This window comes from Phlebotomus papatasi, chromosome 3 (assembly GCF_024763615.1).
Source record: "Phlebotomus papatasi isolate M1 chromosome 3, Ppap_2.1, whole genome shotgun sequence".
Taxonomy (NCBI): Eukaryota; Metazoa; Arthropoda; class Insecta; order Diptera; family Psychodidae; genus Phlebotomus; species Phlebotomus papatasi.
In genome coordinates this window covers 25,370,396-25,396,488 of record NC_077224.1, presented here as the reverse complement: position 1 = coordinate 25,396,488, position 26,093 = coordinate 25,370,396, and the positions used below count along the sequence as shown (strand labels likewise).

General features: G+C 33.5%; 1 protein-coding gene across 2 annotated transcripts in view; it reads left to right on the top strand.

Annotated features, from left to right (window-relative positions):
* Positions 1-26,093, top strand: part of LOC129808331 (uncharacterized) — a 164,024-nt gene that overhangs the window by 109,075 nt on the left and 28,856 nt on the right. For both annotated transcript variants that reach the window (XM_055858180.1, XM_055858181.1), the window contains exons 4-6: positions 11,835-12,175; positions 16,504-16,679; positions 23,398-23,524. In XM_055858180.1, coding sequence (XP_055714155.1) covers positions 11,835-12,175; positions 16,504-16,679; positions 23,398-23,524 — 644 coding nt within the window. The remainder of the gene's footprint in view (positions 1-11,834; positions 12,176-16,503; positions 16,680-23,397; positions 23,525-26,093) is intronic.

Genomic DNA, 26,093 nt, shown 5'->3' with positions numbered 1-26,093 from the left:
ATGTTCCAAAGGTAATACTTATCAAGGACCCCTTACACACCATCCGAAATCCCTCTCAGCATTTTCAACAAATTTTTGTCTGAGTATATTACTCTATGGCAAGGTCATAAAATTTTAAAAGCTCAGCACTTTCACGAAGAGTCAAAAGAAAATCATCATAATTATCTCTCTGTTCCTCAAGTAAAATTCTGTATTTGCTAATCCTCCCTAAATCCACCCCATTACAGAGCTTGAACCAGAACATCATTTGTCAGAATAGAAAAAAAAAGTGAGCCTTAAGAGGGTGTTTAAACATTGTCGTTAGGTACTTCGAAATTAATTAAGAAAATGAATACTCCATGACATAATTGTGTTTAGATCCTTTTGATTCACATAACATGTGTCTCCACGCCTTTCTCATCGTGTTCAATATTTTGCCCAGAAGTATTATTTGTCAAGATGAGACAGAAACCATGAATATTCCACATTGTACCCTCTGGAAAAATTCTCCGACACCATCAAACCAGAGATTTCCTCTGCCATTTAATGGATAAGAAAATATGCCAATCTTCCGCCCGAGAATATCCTCATACTAGTTCAAACATTTCCCTCAAAAGAAGCTCCAAAAAAAATATTCAAGACAGCAAATATTTAATTTTGAAAAGTACACAGACATTTTTCTTAATGGAAAAAATATCCAATTCATTGACATTCCGAAAAGCGAGAAGATGTACCTATAGAGAGGAGAGTGGGGCAATTTCTGCGAGATATTAGTGAAATGAGTGAAATAGTATACTTCTATAGCGATATTTACATAGGTTCAGAAAATGTAGAACATTTTAATTTAAGAGAGAGACTTTAAGATGTGCCACATTCTACATGACTTGAAATAAGAAAAATTAACATCGCAAAAACCTCTCTTTGAAAATGATTTTCATCATTTATGAAAGCACCTAATATGGGGAGGTAGAGCTGCATTAAATAGCTATTTTTAGCATATTTTATAAGAAAGCTGAACCCAGCTTAATTTAATTTAGATCCACAATTGCTTTGTCTATCTAAATTACATCACGTTAAAGCCCAGATTTCTTTTTAGAAATATCCGAGAAAATATCATACTCAATGTAGCCCCACCTCTCCCTATTGTTTTTTAATCAATAAGTAATCAATATAATGCAAAATTGCACGGTGTATCTTTTTATATTTTATTATATCTCAATATTTCGCTGGTTCATCATTTGCCTTCAGTAAACAGTTTTCATTAATTTCTTGCTACATTATCCTCAAATAAATAGCCATGAACTAAATACTATAGCCTCAATCTGGGTCTCGAAAAGTTTTAGCATTGGAAAGTCTAATCCCACGAAATGATTAAATGAAAATACATTTTGGGATGGAATTTTCAAAATTTAAATCCAATTCATTAAATTTTTGAATAATAGAAATGTCTTCAATCATTTGTTTGATTGCTCGAACTCAAATAAAAAGCAGTGCAACAGCTTTTTCAAAAAAAAAACAGTAAAAAATATTGATTTCCGGTCTTCGGTGACCCCTCCAAAAAAAAGCATCCTCTGGAAAGTCATTTTTTGCTTCTTTTCAATGAATTTTTCTGAGAGCTTTTTAAAAACCTTTATTCCTAAATAAATAGCTACAAACAGCTGTAGATGTATTTAAAGTTTCGAAAATTCTTTGGGATTGAAAAGTCTCCAATCCCACTAGTTAAATGAACTAAAATACATTTTAAAATTTAATTAAAGGAATTTAAAGGAAAAAGTCACATTATACCCAAATAAATCTGAACAAAATTAGCAAAATCCAGTTCCAGATATTTTGGGATTGAAAAGACTCCAATCCCACAATATCAATAAATTAAAACACATTTTGGGATTGTACTATATATTTTACAAATGACTAAAATAAGCAGTATGTGATTCAGTTTATTCAGAAAAATGTAAAATTGAGATAGCGAAGATTAAAAATTAAATTTTCAAATAATTTATTTTTAATAATTATCTTTAGGACAAATTTCAGTCCCATACATACATTTTTGGATCCATTGTATACAACTATGTGGGATTGGATTTAAGATATATTGGGATTGATTCCCGAAAGATCGAATTGGGATTGGGAATCTAATCCTAATCGATTCGATATTTCCTCAGTTTCCCCTATTTCAGATAATTTTGGATTGACATATTCCTATTTGATGGCCTATAAAATTAATATTAAATTGTGTATGTCCTTTTGTAAAATAAGTTTCAATAGCAAATTCCGATAACCATTTTCTACGCACGCAATAAATTCGATATCCGATGGCACAAGGATGTATCCGATGGCGAATTGCGCCAATATCCCCTATGTTGAGTTTATGCACACATAAACGAAAACTGCCATTACTTTTCCTATGAAATATAGAGTTGTTTGTTCACCAAAACTGAGTTGAATACACTGAAGACGTCCTTTGAGCACTTTTGTGGGATCTAACGAAAGCTTTTAATGGTTTGAGGTGAAAAAGCGAAACTTTTTCGACACTTTTGTGAAGATAAACAAGTCAAATCGACCACCCTTTCTCCAACTTCTGAAGCTCTGCAAACACCAAGTGAAGAGTCTATTTGAGTCTGTTTGTCCATAAATTTACTTTTAAAAAACTAAATCAGTCAAAATATTTCTTTCGCGGTTTTCATAAAATACTAATGAACGTGTCAATGACCTAAATTTGCGGCTATACAAAAGTGGATGTAGCCTCAGGTGAAACCTCATCTTGCGGAATCAGAAATTGTTGACAGAACGTGAACATTTTCAAATGGACCTTTTTTGCATATCTCACTGGAAAATTCCCTCCTTAAAATGAAAATGTTACAATGCATTGAATTTGGCAAGTAGATTTGTTTACTTGCCCAAACATCCATCAAAAACAGGATAATGAGATTTATGAAAGCCACAATAAAGCACAGAGAGTCTTCCTTAATTGAATTACTTGGTGGAAAGACCACCTTTGCAACCTTTAATAATAATATTGATTTACGAGAGGTGAAGTGATTTTGAAAAACCTTCGATGCAGCGGTGTTTTGTTTCATTTAACACCGTGTTTGTTAATTAACATTATATCTAATTAATTTTATGAAGGATATTTTGTAAAAGCATAAAATGTATTGAATTGTTGGATAGCTTATTTACAAACACATATTTCTATTTTAACAAATTCAAGCCTTAGGTCGTTTCACCAAAATTTAAACAATTTCGCTCCGATAACATTAACAAAGGCTGTACTGAAACCCAACACACTATACATAATTTTAACTGGAGGGAATTCCTACAACTAAAGCATGACACATTTCATATTACCGCTGTACTACGAACATTTATTCTCAGAATTTCATGCGGCACTATGAAATGTTTAAGATCCTTCTGCTTGAACGTAGAATATAATAGATTTAAGTTTAAGGCACTAACCTGACTTAAATTTGAACTGTTTCCAATAATAATCCAAGATTGATAATAGGAACTTTCTTCTGAATAACCCTAATTCTAGCAGTTTGAAGAATACTACGACTTTGTTACAATCGCTATGGATAATTCTAGCAGTTCTTACAATAATTCCAAATTTCTAATATAAGAATACAATACCTTACTTTCAGTAATTTAAAATACAAAGACTGCATTCCAGTGTTCAGATTAATTCAATACTGAATTAATTGTGACATGTACTTCATATCTTTTAATTGATAGGATGAAACTTTTCTGACGAGATTCTCCTTCTAGCAGTATCGCAATTTATCAATTATTTTGGCAAGTTATTAAAGATATACATTTGGAAATCATTTAGATCACTTTTCATAGAATCAGTTCAGGTAGGCGACTTTATATCCTACTATTTGAAAAGGAAATGTCACACTCTACGCTCCATAGCAAAAGGAAGCGGAATAGGAATAACAAGCGAAAAATTCTATGAAAAAATCCATGGAAATTTTCCATAATAGGTTCCAAGGAATATTTGATGGATTTATGCTGGATTTTAGCTGAGATTCTTTACAATCTCAGCTTTTGTAGTCATAGGTGAAATACGACCTCGCCAGATCGGGCCCAAATTTTAGATATACACGTTTCGACACTCATAGATCATAAATATCATATGCGCCAAAAATCGATTTTCGTGGCCGTCCCGTCCCGTCCGTCCGTTCGTCCGTCGTATAACCACTTCTGAAGAGAGAACGGAAAGAGTTATCGACAAGCAGTTTTCGGCAAAGGTTAAATGTTGATAAATGTGGATGGGCGGCTAGAAGTAGGTGATGTCAGATCCACCCCCCACCTCCTCCTTCCATCATTTTGAAACACCCCTTAATTTTGTTTAACCAATCATTCAGCCCCTATGGCATGAAATTCGGTCTATTTTTTTTGTTCTTCAATTTGACTTTATTTTGCCAACGTTTCGATCCTGGATGGGATCTTCTTCAGGGCCTGTTATATAGCCTGTTATATAATAAATATAGCACTAGATTCGATCTTAACCCCCTCCGTCCCCGTGACCCGAGCTATTGGGGGTCAAAAGTTCAATTTTCAAATGGCCATATCTCTGCTTTAATTATCGGATTTGGAAAAATTTCAGTGTTTTGGAAAGCTCTCGTTGAGTACTACAAGCCCTGTGACACTCCAATTTCATCCGATTCAATCGAAAAACCCATTTTCGATTAATCGATATCGAATATTTCGAAAACTAGACGATGCTTTTTCTTTTTGGCATTTGACTATCATGGTGTTCATGTGCTCTGAGTGTTGTAAAGTGGTAGTATCAGAAATCCCTTGTGACCCGATTTACCCCAATTATCTCCATGCAAGTGTTAATATAAATGTAATGTGAAAAAATCTTTGCTATTTAATGTTTTTAAATTGTTCTTATACTAAATTTGTAGACCTGAAGAAGGAGACAAACATCTCCGAAACGTCGTGTGAAGTTACAATTGAATAAATCCAAACATAGGTCATAATCCGTGTTTTAAATCATCATCGATACTTTTTCTTTAAATTTTAATATGTTGTAGCTGAGGTCGAGGCCTTTCCAACGGTGGGTCGCACTCCTCCCTTGATGTTCCCTGACCCGAGCTATAATCAAAAATGTCTTGACCGGACTGCATTTTTAGTGTTTCTGAAGCGATTTCTATGAAATTTTAGTATATATTGTATATGAGATCGAGATCTTTCTGACGATGGGTCCCATTCGTCCCTACTCAAACCCACTGTACCCCGACCCTTACCATATCCATATAGACCGAACTCTATCTCCAATGTTTATTAACCGATTTCAATGAACTTTTCTTTCTTTTGTTGGCCTTTCCCACTCAGACTATTTAAAATAGAAAATGACCAGTGATAAGCCCAGATAAGCTTATGGTAGCTGAGATTCTTTACAGGAGACCTCGATAAGCGTGCAACACGGACGGAATGCGTGAAAATTCGATTGTGAGTTGAATTTTGGGGGTAAAGAATCGCATCAAGTCAATTTTATCCATTTCGAGGGCCGAGAACGGTTTGCTCGACGCGATTCTTTACCCCCAAAATTCAACTCACAATCGAATTTTCACGCATTCAGAGTTGCAAACACCCCGAGTTGCACGCATTTCGACGTCACCTGTAAAGAATCTCAGCTACCATGCTTTTTGGGCAGCGGTTTTACTGTCGAGGAATCGAAGAATCACCCTCCGGACGGTCTGGCGTGAGGTATTTGTGAGTTTTCCAAGGTTCGCGTAATTGATTCCAGGATTTTTTTTAGATAATTGTATACAATCAGTTCCCTTTTCTTTTTTTATTATTATTTCGTATCTCAGTGAAAAACGAACAGAATTTGATGTGAATTTCACCAAAAGAAAGGTAAAAACACATGTTACAATGTTTATATACAACGAAAATGCAGAGCTAGTGACATCTGTCGTAAAAATATCAAATCATTCGGAACCGCCTGAAATTTGAAGCCACTTTCTCATACTTCCATTTAAATTTATATGGGATTCTTTTTGCACTCGCGACCGCTATGCTAAATATCTAAAAATTCAGAAGTTTTTTCGTATTTTAAGATGCCTTACCGCGTCGAGGGATAAATATACTAAATTTTTGCTTAAATACATTTTTTCCTCGGAGCACTGTGAGCTGAGTTCGAGATCAATTTAGGGAATTGGCTTCAAATAGCTCCATATAAAAAAGTCAACTTGCCACGTGCTTGTTTGAAACAATCTTATCGTAGACACGCCTTTATTCATAACACATAATTAATAACACAATAATTCATAACATACATGCTTTAAAATGTTTCATGACTATAATTTATTTTGAAATTTGCGTTAAGGTTTCCTGAAGACTCTACTGTTTCAGAATTCTAGCAGTTTTGATGTGTGATTCCTCAGTTCGTTACAAAATAGCAAATTGATCAAAAAGGTTTCGCGAATACATTTCGACGGTTCCATTCCATACTATTCTATCTCAGAATGACAACTTTTCAGGATAGCCATTTGAAGTAGGCGATTTCCTATGATGCCCGTGTAATTTTTTTTTTCGAAAAAATTGAATATCTCGTTACCCGAACGTCGGATGACCACCAGATTTTCACCAGATATAGATCTCGGTTCCATGAACACCATATCTCTCGGAGTAATATAATTCTAAGTCGACTTAGAATAGTATGGAATGAAGCCGTCGAATTAACCTTGCAATGATTCTTAAAACTGCTAGAATATAGGTTGTTTACTATTCATGAAGGTCATTATAACATTTCAAATAAATTACTTACTTTTGAAATGTTTAATTCCAAGAAATGTCGTCTCTCTCCGAAAAGGATACTTCAAACAATGCACAATATGTCCTCGTTCCTTTACGAAAAACTTAATTTAATTACAAAATCACGTAAAAAGATGAAACAATTCCTGAGAAAAACTCGTCTAAGATGCAATTTGGTGTGAACAGCGCGACAAAGATCTCGAAAGCACTTTTTTTTTAAATAATAATTTTCTCTTCACAGCATGATTCTAGTTTATTGACAAATAGCGTCTTGCCCAGAATTCACAACAATAGCAACAAAAACAATAACAAAAGGTCAGGTGGATGATAAAGTGTGGGGATATCTCTGCAAAAGATGGGGCAAATCTGTTTTGCCTTTGATTGAAAAGGGGTGGAAAAGTCTGTGAGGACTGAGGACAATGGATGAGACGGGAAAAAAGCTCTGAGCATCTGCTCTTGACGACCAATTCAATGATGGTTGGAAAAGTTTAAATATTAAAAACACTCACATTCAGCAAAGGAATTTGTCTCGAAAATTCCTCAAAAAATGGGCGGGAAAAAACTGAATGAAATTCTTTAGTGCTTTTGCTGCAAGTTGAATTAAAATTCCAGAAGGAATTTAAGCTGAGGATGTTTCCTCAGAGTGTCCAAGTGTGTAAAATTTTCCCAGAGCAGCGACTGCAAGAAATGGCGCGTAATGAGGGTTTGGGAAATTTATGTGAACGCTCGCCTTTTCAGGCGACACACCAAAAGCTCCCAAAATAGCAATTGAAAGCTTTGGTGTCTCATGCTGGAAAAATCAGAGGGACGAGTGGTGTGGGGTTTAAATTCTCAGGGTAATTTTGTAATTGGCCCTCCTGCCCTTCCATCTAAAAGATGGAATTCCCATAAGAAGTTGAAGCACGTGGAAGGATCAAATTTGTACGATTTTCCTCATCTCACCAGCACGTTCTTTATTCTCATAGAACACCCACACATTTACGCATGCTTTCACTCGATTCAGTCATATGGCATGAACAAAATTAGTTAAAAGTTAATCTGCAGACGACGAAATTAGATAAATTTCCATCGGGAAAAATAATAGGTATATAAAATTTATATAGAACATAAATAGGGGGAATGTTTGAAAGAAAATTCGGAGTTTTACAAAAAAAAACAAGTAAAGCTGAAAATTTTCTACAAAATAGAAAATTTTGTAAGAAAATTCATTTTCTCTTTACTTGAGTTTTCTTTGCTCGGTCATATTGTCCTATTAGGTTTCTTTCAACATGTTTCCTTTTATTGTCTCTTATTTTCTTTTGTTTGTAATTACATAAGAGATGACCTTACTGTTATGAAAAAGTAATTTAATTATTAAAATGTTAAGTAGAGTTTCACTTGGGATAAGAGGTTTCTAGCACTATTCAAAAACCGAAAGAAAAATTTTACTATTATTTATTTTTAACTCGAAAAAAAAGTCTATCAGAGGTGGTATAACTTTAGCATAAAATAATTTTCTTTTTCTTTGTTTTGCTTTTAAGTTATTCCTAAATTCCTTTTATTGTATTTGCAAAGCTCCAGACTATAGTTAAGTAATTGATTTATTTTTTGATATAGTTATCTCTTAACAAGCAATCACAATAGGGGAGACTGGGGCAAAAAGTCACAAATCGAAAATATTAAAATTCAATATCTTCCAAGATAAATAAGATAGCTGCTTAAAATTTTTTCCATAGATAGCCTCCATAGGTCTTCTTCAATGTCGTAAGTTTGTTAGAATTTAAACAAGGAATTTAGAAAATAAATTATATTGAAATTTTTAAAGCGAAACCGTAATAAAGCGAATCAAAATGTGATAGTATCTTATGCCTGATACTATTTGCTCCAGCATTTTTGAGAATGATCACAAAATTACCTTTTAGAAGACGGCGCGATAAATATATTTCCTTAAAAAATAGAAGAAAATGACTTTCACAGAGTTGTAAAGCGGTATATTTACTATAAAACTGTGCTAATTAGAAATTTTGGAGGTGTTCGGTTAGCTTGTAAAAAAATAAAATATCTGTTTTGTGACTTTTTGCCCCAGTCTCCCCTACTAAAATTCATCGCAACTCAAAAATTCTAAAAACGAGGATGTTGATTTTAGTGATATAACTTCAGAAAAAAAATCAAAAAAGCACGTCATTTTGTTAGAAGCCTACAAAGAACATGCATCATCGAAAACCACTTACAAAAATTAATTAAAATGCTTCATAAATGGTGATTTCAACGCAGAGGATAGAAAGACTAGAAACATTTCATGACACCCATCTCTAAACGCTATTGTAGGAAAGTGATAACATTAGTTTTGGAAGACGTGACTCGATAACGTATTTTCAAGCATTTACGTGTCATTAGAAAAATCTAAATTAAGGAAAATGAGTGTCGCATGAGTCAACTGAAAGGAAGACAAAAATTCAAAAAAAAATTACTTTAGAAATTTTTCTTTTGAGAAACGGGTATGGTTTGAATGCCACAAACCCAAACATTGTACTTTTTATTTAGCGAAGCATCAAAAGTGATAGCACAGTCAAATCTCTCGGAAAGAAGACAGAGCATTAGGTGGGACTAACGGGGATTAATACTTTATAAACTGCTAAACCTAAGGGAAACTGTCAATGGGCATTAATACTAATAATATTGACAACAGCTAGGGTAAGTGTGCCAAATTTCAGCATAGTTTCATGCAAGCGTCAAAGTCTTCCTCTATGACTGTCTCCCGTTTTCCTTGCCGGCCAATATTTACTACTTTTATATATATATTTAATCATGTATGTTCACATAGATAGATTGATCTGCACTCGATTGTATGAGTTGGCATACACGGCCTGCCACCCAGGGTTTCTGCCGTTTACCTGGTGAGGCCGGTAATGGTAAGACGGCGGCAGACGCAACCACAAAATAGAATAATGGGATAATAAAAATCTTATCTTATCTTATCTTATCTTAAGTTTGAAATGTTATATTTTAAATTCAAATTGATTTTTTTTATTCTTTCTTCTGAAAGAGTGTTGCTTGGAACCTTGTAAAGTGTTTACCGTCTTTATTTACTCTAAAATCATTCTTAATACATTTTAAAATGAATAAGAATACAGACATAATTTGGTGCCCTATTTCGGCCACCTTCATTCTCATAGTTCCTTGCCCTTCGGGAATAAATGAGCAGTAAAAAGTTAAAATTGATCAGTATCAAAGAAATTTGAAACAATGATATTGTCGTCCACATTTTGGCAAAGGGAAAATAAAGGGCATTTCCCTCTATATGGAACTATTTTAAATGTTAAATATATAAATTAGACCCATTTTTGTAAAGATTTAAGTTTTTTACTGACCATAATTAGATATTTTACCGCTCATTTTTAATTTTTTACTGATCATTTAGAATTTTTTACTGCTCGTTTGTTTTTTGCCTTATATAATCTCTAGAGTACGTAAAATCTAAAAGTTCATGGAAATTCGAGGAACAAAAAAGGTGGCCGAAATTGCAAGTTGGCACTATTCTCACGGTGCTGTATTTGATGAGACAAGAAGGTTTTTCTTCGACGACCATATGATCAGACCCTGTTTAGAGGTGACTGAACGACCCTCTCTATAGAAGAATTTTCCGATTTTACATTACAAAACTTTCTTATCTCATCATGCAGAGCACCCTGAGTATAGTGCAAAATAATTTATTTCTTTATTGAAACACCCTAATGGGTAGCTAAGTAGGACCGGATACTTTGAATAATTTTTTTTTCAAGGTTAAAGGTTCAAAAGGCTCTAGACAGCGTATTTTTTCGACCGAATATTCTCATATTTGGTATCGTTGGAAAGGTCTTAGAATTTCTGACAAACCTGGACCGATTTTAATGGGATATAATTCGGTAATGAACCAGTTCAAAACCGATAAGTAATTTTTATCATTTTTATCACAAATTTAATGACATTACTTCTTGGGTAGTTTGGGCAATGCTTCAGCTCATTTATAAATGAGCTCAAACTCAAATCGGTTAAATCGATTGAAACCGATAAATAATTTTCGTCTAAAAATCAAGTATTACTTTTAAATATTTAGGGCAGGGGATCTTTTCAATTATTTATAAAACATTTCAAATCTGTTGGGAACCGGTAAATGATGCAAGAGTACCTTTGAGGCATAGAATCTAAAACGGGCTTCAAGCCTAAAGCTTCGGCATATGGCTCAATTTCTCTAATTTCTTATCATGCGAGTTTTTTTTGAAAATTTTGACCAATAAAATTGTTTGGTAATTATGATTTTAAGACATTCGGGAACTGCGCTAAACCTCAATCTGAAGACTGTTTAAGTCAAGTTCGAGTACTTTGCAAAGCCTCGAACGCTTTGCCACCCCTTTTTGCTTAGTGTTTAATAAAATGGTAGATAAAGTAGTTCGAAATATATATTGAATGACTTCATTATCCGCCCAAAGAATCTCTCAAGAGTTTAACTTGGTCAAAACAACAAGATACATTTTACTAAATTTTTTCTTCGAGTAAAAATAATAAGAATATGATTGTGTATTGTGGAAATCACTTAATATTTAACTGTAAAATCCCTCTGTAATCAAGTAGAATGATTCTTAGAAAATATCGTTCAAGAAGTATTTCAAAAGCACATTATGAAAACTTTTCACTGTGAATAATTTTCATTTCAAGTCCCTCTTGTAAAATTCCATTTATATTTAAATTTGAGTGTAATTTCATTATTGGATCACTGTTAGTTGAAATTGTTCATTTTGGTCAAATGAGAAAGTTTAAAAGCAAATGACTTAGCAATTTAGATGACTGCATTTGGGGTTTGGAATATCTCATTTGGTAGGGAAAATGCTTGGGCACTTACTTAATGGAAATTGGGAGTTTCTGCAATTTTACTGCTCAATTGCCCTGAATAAAATTATGCAAATTAAATAAAAGTGAGAAAAATGTAGCATTGAAAGTTGCAAGGACTGTTGAGTGTTCTCGTCAGTCCATATCAGTCTTCAGAAGTGATAGGAAATAACATAAGTTGGCATGCAAACTTCCTTCCCAAGAACTTTCTGTGAGACATATATCTTGTTTTTTGTCTTCCGCAGAAAGTTGCGATGAGTCTGAGGCTGTAAGCAGCACGTGCTCCTCCAGTAACAACAACAGCAGCATCCCTGGAGGATATTCCGTGTCTGCTCGACCCAGTCCAATGAGTTCTGGACCTCACGGGCGCGGAAGCATTACCCGCGCCACTTCTGGCCTCCCTCCAACGCCCGACTCCAGTCACTTTCTGCTCCCCACGCAGCAAGTCACTCCGGGGACACCCACCTCTAGCGCCACAACACCATCAGCCCCACCCGGAAGTCTCCCCGGACCACCTACGGCCGGAAGTGCCCTCAACTCACCAGCAGCCAAAGCTTTAGGCGATAAGAGCACCTACAAGACGCCGGTGAGTTGCATTTGTGCCAAGGAGAGCATAATAGAGACCATGACGAGTGGTGCGAGTGGTATAAAGAAGACATAGTTGAGAATGGGAGTTGATTTGGTTGGATTGCGAAGGTGTGACACATGATAAAGGTGAAAATTCAAACGTGACAGAGTTGAACAGATTTTTGAAAGATAGATTAATGACAAACCCCTCTAAATTACACTGCAAAACCATAACGTTTTTTTTAGAAAAATAAACAAAGCTCAAGCCTGAACTTAAAAATTGATAAATTTATGGTCGAAGAATATAAAACCATTGAGTTAATCAGTATAAACGCAGGCTGATATCATAACTCTTTTGATAACTTTTCTTATTTTGCAGATGTAACATTTACCAAAGATACATCCAAATGTATTTTAATAACATAATTTGTATGTAGTATTCACCGAGAAAAATGTGGATGGTAAAATTTACCATCCTCCATACAAAATTCTAATGGCCGGATAGTAAAAAAGTCACCCAGCAAACGCGATATTAAATTGGACTGTCAAAAATTGTAGAATATATTGCATGGATAGTAAATTCTAATAGCCGGATGGTAAATTCTAATATCCCCCGGATGTTAGATTTTACTAGCCGGATATTAGAATGAAAAATGTCGGAAAAATTTATTTTTCCTTATTTTCATTGATTTTTGGCCATTGTTTGAGGGCTTGGGGCCCTTCCTGGATGACATTCTCTGTATTTCAAGCCATTTTGATGCGTGAAAATCTTTTTCCAACATTGACGACTCAGCCGAGATTTGAACACGCGACCTTTGTGATGACAGTCCAGCATCTTCCAGCTGCGCCACGAATTGCTATAATGTATTCAAAGCATATCGGGAACCGTTGCATCAGCACCCACGATATTCCAAAATGACATTCTAACAGCAGGATGGCAAATTTTATTGGCTTGGATAGTAATTTCAATCCAAATTACTATCCTCCGTTAATATTTACTGTCTTCCAGTTAAATTTTAACATCAAATATGCGGCCAGTAAAATTTACTTCCCGGATATTAGAATCTAAGAGAGGTCAATGTAAAATCTAAAGGAGGATAGTAGATTTTACCATCCGGCTGTTAGAATTTACTATCCATAGGATAGTAAATTTTAAAATGTCAAGATGGTAGATTCTAAAGGAAAGTATCTATGGAGGATGGTATTTTCTACTATCTTTTGAGGCAGTAGAATTTAAAGACACGATTTGTAGAAAATACCATCCAAATTTTTCTCGGTGTTTATAATAAGGATACTACAACATACCGCACGAAAACCACTTCCACCATTGAGAGTTACGAAGGGATCCAAAAGCCACGCCTACGAAATATAAACCGCGCCCTGTTCAAAAACTTTAATAGATAAACATGGATTTTTTACCGATTCGTTGATACTGCTCGAACTCAGAGAGAGAGCAGTATTGGAATACGCAAGGGGGAGATATTAGGGTTGGAAGTGGTGTACAGCTGTAAATGAAGTACCTGGAAGTCTTTGGAAATGGGAGTGCCAGAAAATAAAGTCTTCTCTGTCTAATTCCGAATTTTGTAGACTATAACGCTACGTTTAGCTCAGATTTTTAATTCGAACGACAGTATAATTCGAAAATTTTGTTGGCATTTTACAAAAGCTGGGTTATGATAATAAAACGGAGTAAATAACGCAAAAATTTATTAAAGCTTAATCTGTATTTATGAAAAAATGTGTCGTTCATTACAATATAATTTTCCAAATAAGTCAATATGTCCTTTGAAGGATTTTTACAAAATACATAAGGAAAAAAAGGTGCCTTAGTAGTATTTTAATGCTAGTCGAATTTTCAGAAAGGCCTAATGGACTTCCACAAAAAAGCATTTTGGGGGTTTATTAAGTTCGTGTTTAAATGATAGAAAAGTGTCTTGGAAAATTTCAATACAGGGATTTATTCTTGAAAACATCAACTTTACTTTAAACGGTCTCTAACATTAATTGCAATATTCTAAGTATTTGATTTTAAGAAAATTTATCGATAAATTGAAGAGATTATTAAGATTTTGGAAAACAATAATTCGATCGTATTTTGGATATGTTTAAAAGCTCGATACATGGGTGTTACATCTTTTCAATGGAAGGAATAAGGGGAACTGTACGAACTATGAATTGTATTTCGGGTTATTATGTTACTTTTTGTTGGTAATCTTTGAATCCCTTTTGGTTAATCTCTATTCAGTTCCGGGATGTACAGGATTTTCCGGATCCTGTGCTGTGTTTGAACGGATATGAAGTCTTTGGTGTTAACGGCACTGAAGTAATAGTGTGTTGGAGCATGGGATTTTGAGAGTAACTTTAAAAAACATCTCACTGATCTGACCTCAATCCTGTCGGATGATCTATTTTTTAGAGTAACTTAAGTAACTTTTTCAAATGTGGCAAGAAAGTTTGAGCCGCTAAAAAATGATCAACTTTTGGAAAACAATTATCTTTGACACGATATTAAATAAACCTTGTCAAGAAATTTTTGGCTGATACTGTACTTCTGAAGATCTGAAGTGCTAAATTTATTGTTGCACTCGTACTTTGAGTCTCTCACGAACTTTTCAACACAATTTCAATTAATTAGAAACGACAATAATTTTTTTTAAGAGACTCACTTTTCCAAAAGTAGAAAAATAGAAATTCTAGAAATTCAAAGTATAAGCAATAGGGGAATGTAGGCATGGTTCGCACAGAGTGAACCTTCAAACTATGTGACTTTTCTCTTTGTTTGCAAAGAGCTGACCTACCATTTCTCACCTCGTTCCATGAGCTTCATAATTATCTATCTTATGGCTAAGAAATGACGAACTACCTCTTTGCACACAAACAGAAAATTTGCGTTGTTTGAAGGTTCACTCTGTGCGAACCATGCCAACATTCCCCTATATTAAATATTATACGTAAAAATATTTTTTTGAGAATTTTTTAAGTTTTCGAAGGTCAAGGAGATGAACTCCCTCCGGATGCGTCAGGGGGTGCAATCCTTTCAGGACAGGAAAACACAAAATTCTTTGCCAAAGCTTTCGACGCTTCAACGCGTCTTCCTCAGTGGTCAAATCTGTGATTTGTCTCTGAAATTTTGTCCGCACTGTCTGTCTACTACTCCAAATGAGGATTTACAGGGAAAATTGGGAATTCGTCGCGGGTACTCCTTATTGGACATTGATATGAGGCCAAGTTGGCCTCATATCAATGTCCAATAAGGAGTACCCGCGACGAATTCCCAATTTTCCCTGTAAATCCTCATTTGGAGTAGTAGACAGACAGTGCGGACAAAATTTCAGAGACAAATCACAGATTTGACCACTGAGGAAGACGCGTTGAAGCGTCGAAAGCTTTGGCAAAGAATTTTGTGTTTTCCTGTCCTGAAAGGATTGCACCCCCTGACGCATCCGGAGGGAGTTCATCTCCTTGACCTTCGTATATGAATTGCCGTCAGTAATCTACCGAAAATTTTTAAGTTTTCTTAATTAGACTTTTCATTTGAATAAATAAATTATTGATTCCCAAGTATGAGAAGTGCATGGGAGTGCAAGAAGTGCTGGAAGTATTGCAGCTTTTTCGGGAATCATCCGAAATTCTAAAAGTGCAATAGGCTCTTCAATACAAATTGTCGAAGTGTCTGGAAGTGGTGTACATATTTTCACCCTATTATCTCCCCCTTGAGAATACGCTTTTCCAAAAGATATCAACTTCCTATCTTTGGTGACCGTCAATAAAAATAACAATATCTTCCAGATGAAATTTCCAATATCTTCCAGATGAAAGATAGAAATTGAAATCTAAATTTGAAAAAATTAATTTTCTGTAGAAGAAGGCTTTCAGGCTTCGGACACACTCTGCCTTCAAACACTTCATATTTTTCCCATATTCCTTTAATGCATCTAGCCTGGTTGTTTGGGAATCTGTCTTAAGGCTAGCTATTACAATACAATTCTATAAATAGGTCAGATTCATTAAAGGGATATGGGAAAAAAAACTGTTCGAAGCCAGAGTGTGTTCGAAGTCTGAAAGCTTTCCCCTATATGCTTTCTTTTATCTTCAAAGTTTAGTAACTCTGTGACGAATGAATGAGTAAGCGAAGAAAAACCATCTATGACATGAATTGATTAAATTAGTCCTGAGATTTTTTTCGCTTCTCCTTTCTCATGCGAATCAGTCTCCGCATAATCCGAATGTCTGTATGGCAAAAGAATTCTACAGGTTCAAGAAAGATTTTGCTATATACATCCCATTCCGATGGTATTTTTTGCCATTCTCTACAAGCTCCTTTCTCACGTTCGTCTATCGCTCTAGGATATCAAATCACAGAAATCACCAGTATTCAATCGGAGACGTTCTTCGTCTGTCACCCTGGCCCAACCCACCCCGGATCTGCACAGGTTTAGCAGCGTTCGCGGCACCGAGGACGTAACGGCGTGGCGAGGTGAATCGGGCGGCGGCGGAAGTGGAAATTCCACAGGATATTCACGGTGAGTTGTAGTGACGAACGATTCCTCAAGCACACAATTTCCTCCCACGACATGTTTATCTCACTAAGGTACACTCCCTCCTCCTCTCAAGACTGAGCTTTTACGGTTGATTGCGGAAAAGCACGACAGGTGGAAGGTTTTGGCGCAATTGTTATCACACGATTGCTATCTTGTTATTGCGGAATGATATCACAAAGTTATACAATTAGGAAATAGTGCAAATTGGGTGTATTCTTGACAGGAAATTGTGTAATACACAATATGAATAACACTTGATTTACATTTTGTATGTAAAGTAATCTTCAGTTCAAGGAAAATGTTTTTTTTTACATTTAAAGCAATCATCAAATAAGGCTAACTAGGGGAAAGTGCCCATGCTTGATACGATCCAAGCTTGATAATAACTATTTTTTTCCTACGTTAATTAATAATTATGACTCATAACAATATATTTTAATAGCTGATCCTAAACCTCACATTTCCTAAAAAAAATTTGGATCCCAGCTCTTTTTTTCCTAGTTTCAGGAAGCAAAAATCAAAAATAGGTCCAAAGCTATAATTTTGATACATGATATTTCATAACTTTTTTCTTAATTAATGTCGCTGTTCAGGAAAACTACTATCATAGGCACATAGAGGGTTCATCAGTTTTAATATTTATGTAAAAATATTTTTACTTGGGGACACTGTTTTAGTGGTTGGTGACAAATTCATAAATTCTACTTGTGTCCATCCTATATTTTAAGAAGGGCCCATGAATGATAATTTACATGTGGCAACTCTATCATTAGATGGGATTCTTTCATAATTACACCTATTGTAATCCTCCAATTTTATCGACAATTGACATAACCTTCAACCCTGTTGCCTGAATTTTAAGGTTGCAGAGTGACATTGTCATGGACTCAAAGTGAAAAAATGGTTTTCGCTAGCGCCCTAATGTCATAAAAACATGGTTTAGAAAAATTACATAAGAGTGATTTTAAAACTAATATAATCAGTCTTACAAACGATTTAAGCAGATAAGCAGATAACTTCCGTCTAAATAGTGATGTGCAATTTTTTGTATCCGGTGAAATTTTTACAGTAAAAATGGGCCTCCGAATTGTCGAATCAATTATTATACAGGAAGGCCCCGGACCCAACTTGTATAAAAATCGCCACTGAATTTCCATTTTCTTCTTGAGGAAAATCTAAGGTTTTTCAAGAACTATTTGAGGTGGGAACTTGAACCTAATAAGTGAGACATTTTTTTGTCATAGTGGAAGAATCGCTCCGGTTTGTGTGGTAATCAGAAAATAATCACAAACCTTGGAAATCATTTTACAGTATCAAGCATGGGCATTTTCCCCTACTTGGGAATTTTAGATTTGAATTATGAACACAGATATACCGAAATGCCGTATTTAAAACACCTTTACTTTATTGCAGCTTTTATGATTTTCTGGAGCTTCATAATATTCAAAGCTTTAAGGGGTTACACCTACCAGATATTTTTTTGTTGAACCTTATTTTATTTTTGCTTAAATGATGTAAAAGTATGTTAGATCTGATGAAGAACATGATCTATTGTTTAAAAAATCATATTAATCGATTCACAGGAAAAGGTACAAAAGATTCACAAAAAAACTCATTAATTTTTTGCATTCTGATAGATGCTACCCCTTATCCAATCAGAGAACGCTAAAAGATTCAAATATTTTATGGAATTATTATTCAAGTCTTATCACATTCTCTGATTGGCTGAAGCCTGAAAACATTCAAAACTAAAGCCAATTCTAAGTAACCTGAATTGTCTAAATTAAATAATTTAAAAAAAACAAGAGCAATTCTGTGATATGTTATAGGACTGACAAACCATTATCGCCAAAAATTTGACAATTAATTTATAAATTAATATTTCCACGTGAAGTTTACTTTATTCACACTAAAATTAACTTCATTAATTTATCAAACCAACTATGCATTATGAAAATAAATGATGACTTCTTTTTGCGAGAAATCTCTTCTTCCAGCATTACTATAATTTTCCTTTTCCTGTATTCACCCACAAATTGTGGGAAAACATTTTGAATAATTCAAGAGTTATCCGATGTACTTCCTCAGAATTTTTCACCTTTGAAGAGATGAGAGAAGAATATTATAAATTATTCACTGAATCTACTTGAAAAAGCTCCTCAAAATGTGCACTGAAATATTTCGATAGAAGACGCCTTGGTCATATGATATAAAGCCTTTTCTCATTCACATTTTCCACTGTTTTTCTCGCATTTTCCACATTGAACCTTCTCTACCAAAAGAGTATCATTACATAGGATTTTCTAGAAGAGATTTGAATTGATGGCACAAAAGTTATATGTGTGAACAGAAGAAAACGTGGTGCAAAAAGAAGAGTTTCAAATCCAATTTGTGAAGCATCATTCAGATGTGCCAGGATGAATGTTATAAGAAAATGATGATATACACGCTTTCCTCTACAAAAGATGGATGGAAAAATTTTTCCTCTTCATCTTTCACCATCCTTCTCTCTGTATTCACATTAACATCAAAAGCAATTTTGCAAAAGTTTGCTGTAATAGAAATTAAAATACCCCATCTCAATGCATATTGAATCTTTTGCGCACAATTGCTACGAACTTCGGTTTAGAGATGATGAGAATTTTAATATAATGACAAAGATGAGATGCTTGAGGGTGAGAAAAGTGTCTAACCGCCTTTGCTTTTTGGGGGGGAGGAAGAACTTGGTGAACATCATTTCAAACTACCAGCAGACACATCCCATTTTACTTATTCATTGTTTATAGAGATATATTTTGCATGTTGTTTAGCAAAATAAGCGAGAAACATTGCGGAAGCCATCCCTGAATTTCCATCTGCAAATTCATTTCGCTAAAGCTCCTCAGGATGAGGTTCAATTGTATGGAGCTTTTTGGGTTGGTAGAATAGTCCTACACTGAGAAAAAACACTTATCTTTTCTACAATTTATGTATTTAGATTTTTTTCTGATTCAAAATGAATAAATTGAAAATATTTTCAAAACTGTTTTCTAAATGTATGTCAACAGAATTTCCTTTAAAAAGTTTTACATTTTTCTTTAATATTCTGCATGGGAGTAAAGAATTTTCGGGGCAGTTTTACGATGCTATCACAATAGGATTTTCATAATTTAATTTTAAATTCAATTGAGCCAATTGAGCATTATAAGATTTCCAGAATTTACTTGAAAATTCTCACAGCCAGGACACATTTTGCAAGAAATTTGCTCAATTTTAAATAGTACCGCAAGATTTTTGATTGTGAATTACTCCGGAAAATATGTAATAGTACTTAAAATGTCTTATAAGTCACTTATCTGTTATGCAAAAGAATCCTCAAAGCAAGAAGAAAGGGTGGTAGGCAAGGGGGCTCATGAAGAGACTTTCATACAGTTGAAAATCTGAATGAAGTCATCCCAACTGCAATTTCTTGACACAACAATTTCCTTCGAATTTCTTTAGAGGAGCTCAGCAAATTACTCCCGATACTGAAGCTTCACTAGCGTACAAATTTATCACTAATCACTGTACTTATTTTATTTTTTTTGGCCACAAATAATAATTAATTACAAGTGAATAGATTTAAGAACAATTTGGTTCAAAATGCTACTTGTTTATCTGCAATAAAATTGAAATTAATGAGCAATTTTAATTTGCTGAATTCAAATTTAATTGAGCAACCACATTTATGCCATTTTAGCATAATTAAACATATTTTGGTGGGCATCATTTCAATAAATAAGCAAAAATCTATCAAATCAAATGATTTTTAATGCAAAATAACGCATAGGAATGATTCGTCTGAAAATTAAATTGAATTTATAAATTGAAAAAGTCCTAGTGTGATAGCACCGTTAGACAGCTGAAGTTTTTTAAAGGATCATTTGCGAAATATTTATGAACTAGACAAGCTAAATAGTAAGTCCAACGAGATTCCCTTGGATAGGTATTTTTGAAAATATATAGCATTCCACAAATTATTTTACTAACCTTTACTTTTATATTTTCGAAAGTTATGCATGTTTGAAAGTGCCTCATTTTGTATATCTTTCGATAGCATCCCGGTCAAAATCAGGAAAGTCAAAATCCCGAAAACCAAATTCCGAACGTGAAAATCCCGAAAGCCAAAATTCCGCATGGGTCAAAATTCAAAATCCAGAAAACGAAAATCTCGAATTGTTAAAAGTGATTGCACTGAGCGCTTTCTGGAGGCAAAAAGAAATTTTCTGTGTCTTGGAAAATTATTCTACACCTTATTCTCCATATAATTTCATCCTTTTCGGGATTTTGAACATACAAGATTTTGGCTTTCGGGATTTTGGCTTTAGGGATTTTGGCTATCGGGGTTTTTCTTTCAGAAATTTGGCTTTCGGGATTTTGGGTGCTTCCGCTTTCGATAATAACGTTTTCTTTTTTAGCTTATTGGAAAGATCTTGGAAATTCTGACAAGTCTAAACAGGTTATAATTAGTTCTAAATCGCTAATGAACCACTTCATAACCGGTAACTATTTTTAAATCTTTTGAATAATCTATCAAGCAGTTAAAATCGGTTATGGATTCGTGAACGGTAATTGTTGCGAAAGTACCTTTAAAGTATAGCATCTAATTATAATCATATTATAATCATATAGCATCTAATAATCTAAACCGAGAGACGATTTTACTTAATTATAATCATAATAATAATCATATTACATTTCCATCAGTTCCTGACAAATTGTATCTCGGCTTAAGCCAAGAATTTAGTTAAATCATTATTTTGATTATTATAATTACGTTACGCCGTCTCTTGGCTTAAGTCGTTAATGTGTCTACAGCAAGCACCAAAATTCAATTTGCAATTATTTTAACTAAACACTACTAGTCTTTTTATTTTAAAAATTTTATTTTAGCCTTATTCTCTTTAATATGAAAAATGATTAAAATAATGAAAAAGAGCGTAATAATTTAAAAAATAAATAAATAAATAAATAAAGTTAGGACAATTCAATTTACAACTTTGTTACATATTTTTAAAAGGTGGTCTAAGATCTTCTGTTGAATTTAAAAATTAATTTAAAAATTCTTTTAATGCCTGAAAATTTCAAATACAGTTTTAAAAATGTTTTCAAAATTATTTAAGAACAAAAATCGGTATTTCCTTCCGTATTTTAGGGATTGTCTATACACTTATCCTTATTATGTTTCCTCTTCTGAAAAAAAAACAAGTTTAAAAGAATTTAGATTATTTTTATATTTTGGAGTGTTTTAAAGTTTTATAAAAAGGATTCATTTTTGTTTAAAGTTATTAAATTCCAGTACTTTAAACGTGTTTTCGGTCAAGGAAATAGTTTAAGGAAGTTATACACGGTGACAACTTTTGTACTTTCTTCTCCTTTATTCTCTCATACAACGTTTCCGAGGCAAATTTCCTCCTTCCTCAGATACGGAAAATTCGGGGGGAAAATGTCACAATTCTTTTACCACAACTGTTCCCACAGTGGGAAAGCGAATGAAAAAGTTCCTGGAGACGTTTGTAGTGCAAGTTGTGATAACAAAGTATTGTGACATTTTTTCCCGAATATTCCGTACCTGAGGAAGGAGGAAATTTGCCTCCGAAACGTTGTTATGAGAGAATAAAGGAGTAGAAAGTACAAAGGCCATCAGCGTTGTATAACTTCCTTAAATTCCAGTACTTTTATTTTATTTTTGAAAAGTCTATTATTTTAGCAAAATCATATATTTATTTTCGTTAATCTTAGATTGCCTATTAACTTAATTCAAAATTATTCTAGTATTTCAGATTTAAAAAAGGTATTATTTCTTTTCGAAAATTTCGTATTTACACATGAAGCGAAGTAAATAAGTTTAGCATTAAGAATCGACCCCTGCTGGGTTCGACCTGACAATGTTAACGATTTGTCCTTTTATCTTATTGATCCCTGATTATCCGAAGTATGAGCATGAAGTTTCCCTTCTAAAAAAAAATTAATTCATGGCTCCGGTACTAGATCAGGAAAATTTCACAAAAGTCAAAATTCACGTTCTTTTCTTTCTTAAAAGTTTTTCATATTTCTCTCTCACTCTTTTGCACTCTTCTTCTTCTTTTAAACATCAAATCAAATTAAATTTAGTTCAGTCCAAATTTTGAGATCGAAAGAATAAATTAGATTTATGTAAATCTTTTGAGAAAGAAAGGATCGCGAATTTTGTCTCTATGAAATTATACCGAGCTAAAAGGTGTAGCGAAGGCATAATGTTCTAATATTGAAATTCTAAATTAAAATTGTTAACGTAGAAAAATTATTGAAATTGATGGGCGTTCACATATCAATATTCATAAAATAACATTATTATTAAATATTATTCCGTCTAAAATATGACGTTTATCTCTTTAAAACTAATTAAATTTATCTATTAATATACAGTCATACTAAATAAATTATATTTCTTTCAAAAATTATGATATTAATACCAAAATCAAGGTGCTGTGCTTTGCAATTTTACTTAGGATAGTAAAACTTACCACAGTAGTTGGTAATTTTGACTATATGTTCCTTTTTCTCTCTCACTCAGTGTATGATATTTCTAGGCAAAAAGGATTTCTCTGTTTCAAAATCCACTTTGCCAATGTAACTTCCCATGCAAAATCCATTTAATGTCTAACCAATTTCCATGATATTGCCGTCCAATCTTACGCAGGGAACGCTACTGCAAGTCACCAGTTAACAGACCTCCACCAGATTGTGCCACCCCCAGCTCTTCACAGAGACCCACCAAACAGAAACAGAGGATGAGGACGGCGAGTATGCCTGCAGAAAATAGGAAAGTAAGTGAATTTCATTAACAAATACCATATCCAACAATCTTCCAATTGAAAGCCCCACAAGAATTTTCCCAACAAGAGCAATACCGATAGAGGAAGTAGTTTTAGCCAAGTTTAAGTGACGATGTGGAGATCAGTACAACTATAATTAAATTTGAGTGTTGAATATTTGATAATTGCTCAAATAGTTCAAAACAAATCCCAAGTTACAAGTTAGAACCCTTATACGGATTGCTAAAATTAAATTAAGCTCATAAGTTTCGTCCTCGAGTCTAAATTAAAATTTATAGTTATACTAATACCGAGTATCACTATTTCTACTACAGTATGCAAACGCAAAAGAGAATATCAAGTATGAATTTAATTTACTATTTAAAATAATTATACTCATACGTCAAGGGAAAAGTTCAAGTTGTAATCCACTTTCTGACATCTTAATTAATAAATGCCTTTAGACCAAACTCAATTTACATTCATGGGATTTAAAGTCATATTATGAGACGATGAATGCTGCGTTCCAGAAGCATCAGTAATAAATCAAAATTTAATTTACAACGTTAAATATATTTAGAAATGCTATCAAGTTACTTTCAAACTTTTAGAATATGGGAATTTAAAAAAAAAAAGACAACGTCCCTATATATTTATAGAAATTAGATAATCGAAAAAAACACAGTTTGCTTTTATCGTAATTTCATAGAGACGAATTGAGAAATAGTAAGTCAACTCTTTGCTAACAATGAAAAAATTCGCATCGTTTGAAGGTTCACTCTGTGCGGACCATGCCTACATTCCCCTATATTGTCGATTTGATCAGCAACTGTGCTAATTACATTTGCTTTGTGTAAATTTAATGCAAAAGTCATGCAACGATAAATAGAACGAGTGCAGACACAAAATAAATGCACTTAGTACAGTTGCTAATCCAACCGACAACATTTAGATTTTGGAAGTTACGACTTCCAAAATCTACGACCTCTACGACGAAGATATGATTTTTTTGACATCTATTGCATAAATTTCAAGTATCGTGTCGATTATCTCATTTTGATTTACCGACAGAAAGGCAAAGGCAATGTAAATGTATGCATTTTTTCTTACAAATATTTAGTTGAGAATATTTACTAGCACATTATTCACGGTGTATTTTAGATTATTTTTTGAAAAAGTATAATGAATGGTTAATTAAAATGTTTATATTAAAAAAATTAAATGTAAATATCCCAGCGAGAACAGTTGTCTGAAAAAGACAGTGTTTTCAGCATATTTTTACTCAGTTGATCAGCAAAAATATACTGACCGGTCATCAGTTCTCAAACAAAAAGTGCTAACCAAATGTATGGAAATGGCAGGGCCTCACGGGTGTCGATTTAACGGCGTTATCATACTTGCACATTAAAATTTTAATGTGATTCACATTAATTGTCGCTTGTGAGCGTCCAAATATGTTATTTGTGTCTTTGAGTCACTTAATATTTGGGGTTTTTCTAATTATTTATAAAGAAGTGGACTTGGCCTGCAAAAATAAGTTTAAATTTACCTAAAGCCTAAATATTTTTCACATTGAAAAATTAAAGAGAAAATCGCATTAATTTTTCGCATTAATGTTATAAATCAATTTATATCAAATTTTTATCAAGTCTACCTTATTTTCAACAAATAGATCACATTTCGAATATAAAATGATTAAAATACACAAATTACAAATTTGGACTCTCACCAGCGACAATTAATGTGAATCATATTAAAATTTTAATGTGCAAGTGTGATAACAGAGTATGGTTAGTAGAATTCAGCTGAAAATACATATGTTTTCATCTGAATTGAAATTGGTTAGTGCTGGGATTTATAAAATATTTAAATATTTATACAATTTAAAATCCAAAAGCAAGAAAGTTAATAAAGAAGTTACGACAACTGCTGATTAGAAATAATTTTGTATGGAATTTTTTTCATAACTTCACCAATTACGACAAATAGGAGAATATGCCAAATTTCGACCAGCTTTAAATTTTGGCCCCCTTGCGTGTAACTTCGACCAAGCAACTAAATTAATGAAAATTATGGATTTAGTTTTTGAATAGACAATGGAATTTTTTTCTTTTGGATATTTATAAATTTCAGAATGTTTTAATGCAAAAATCGTTAAATTTTAGGTGTTACAGTAAAGGCTTATAATTTTGGACAGTCTGTTTATGAGCATCGATATTTTCAATACTAATTGATTTCTTTTTGTTACTCTCTTTTCACAAAGGTTGTTTAGAAACTTGGCAAGCAGTTTATTGTATATGTTTTCACTAAAATTAGTCTAAATGCTTTTAAAAATGAATTGATTAGAAGTGAATTTGACTCAAATTTTGGACACTGGTTGCAATTTTGGACAGCTAATCCACCTCAATATGTTGCCCATTGTTCTCCATTTTAAAACCTATCTTACCAAATCCTCTTCCTGTTTATGTAAGGGAACCATAGAATATCACTAAAAGCCCGGAAACTTTCCATATCATTCATTACAGTGAGTTAACTTCGGTAATAGAAGTAATCGCGGATTCGCTCATTCCCTGGCCTTTCC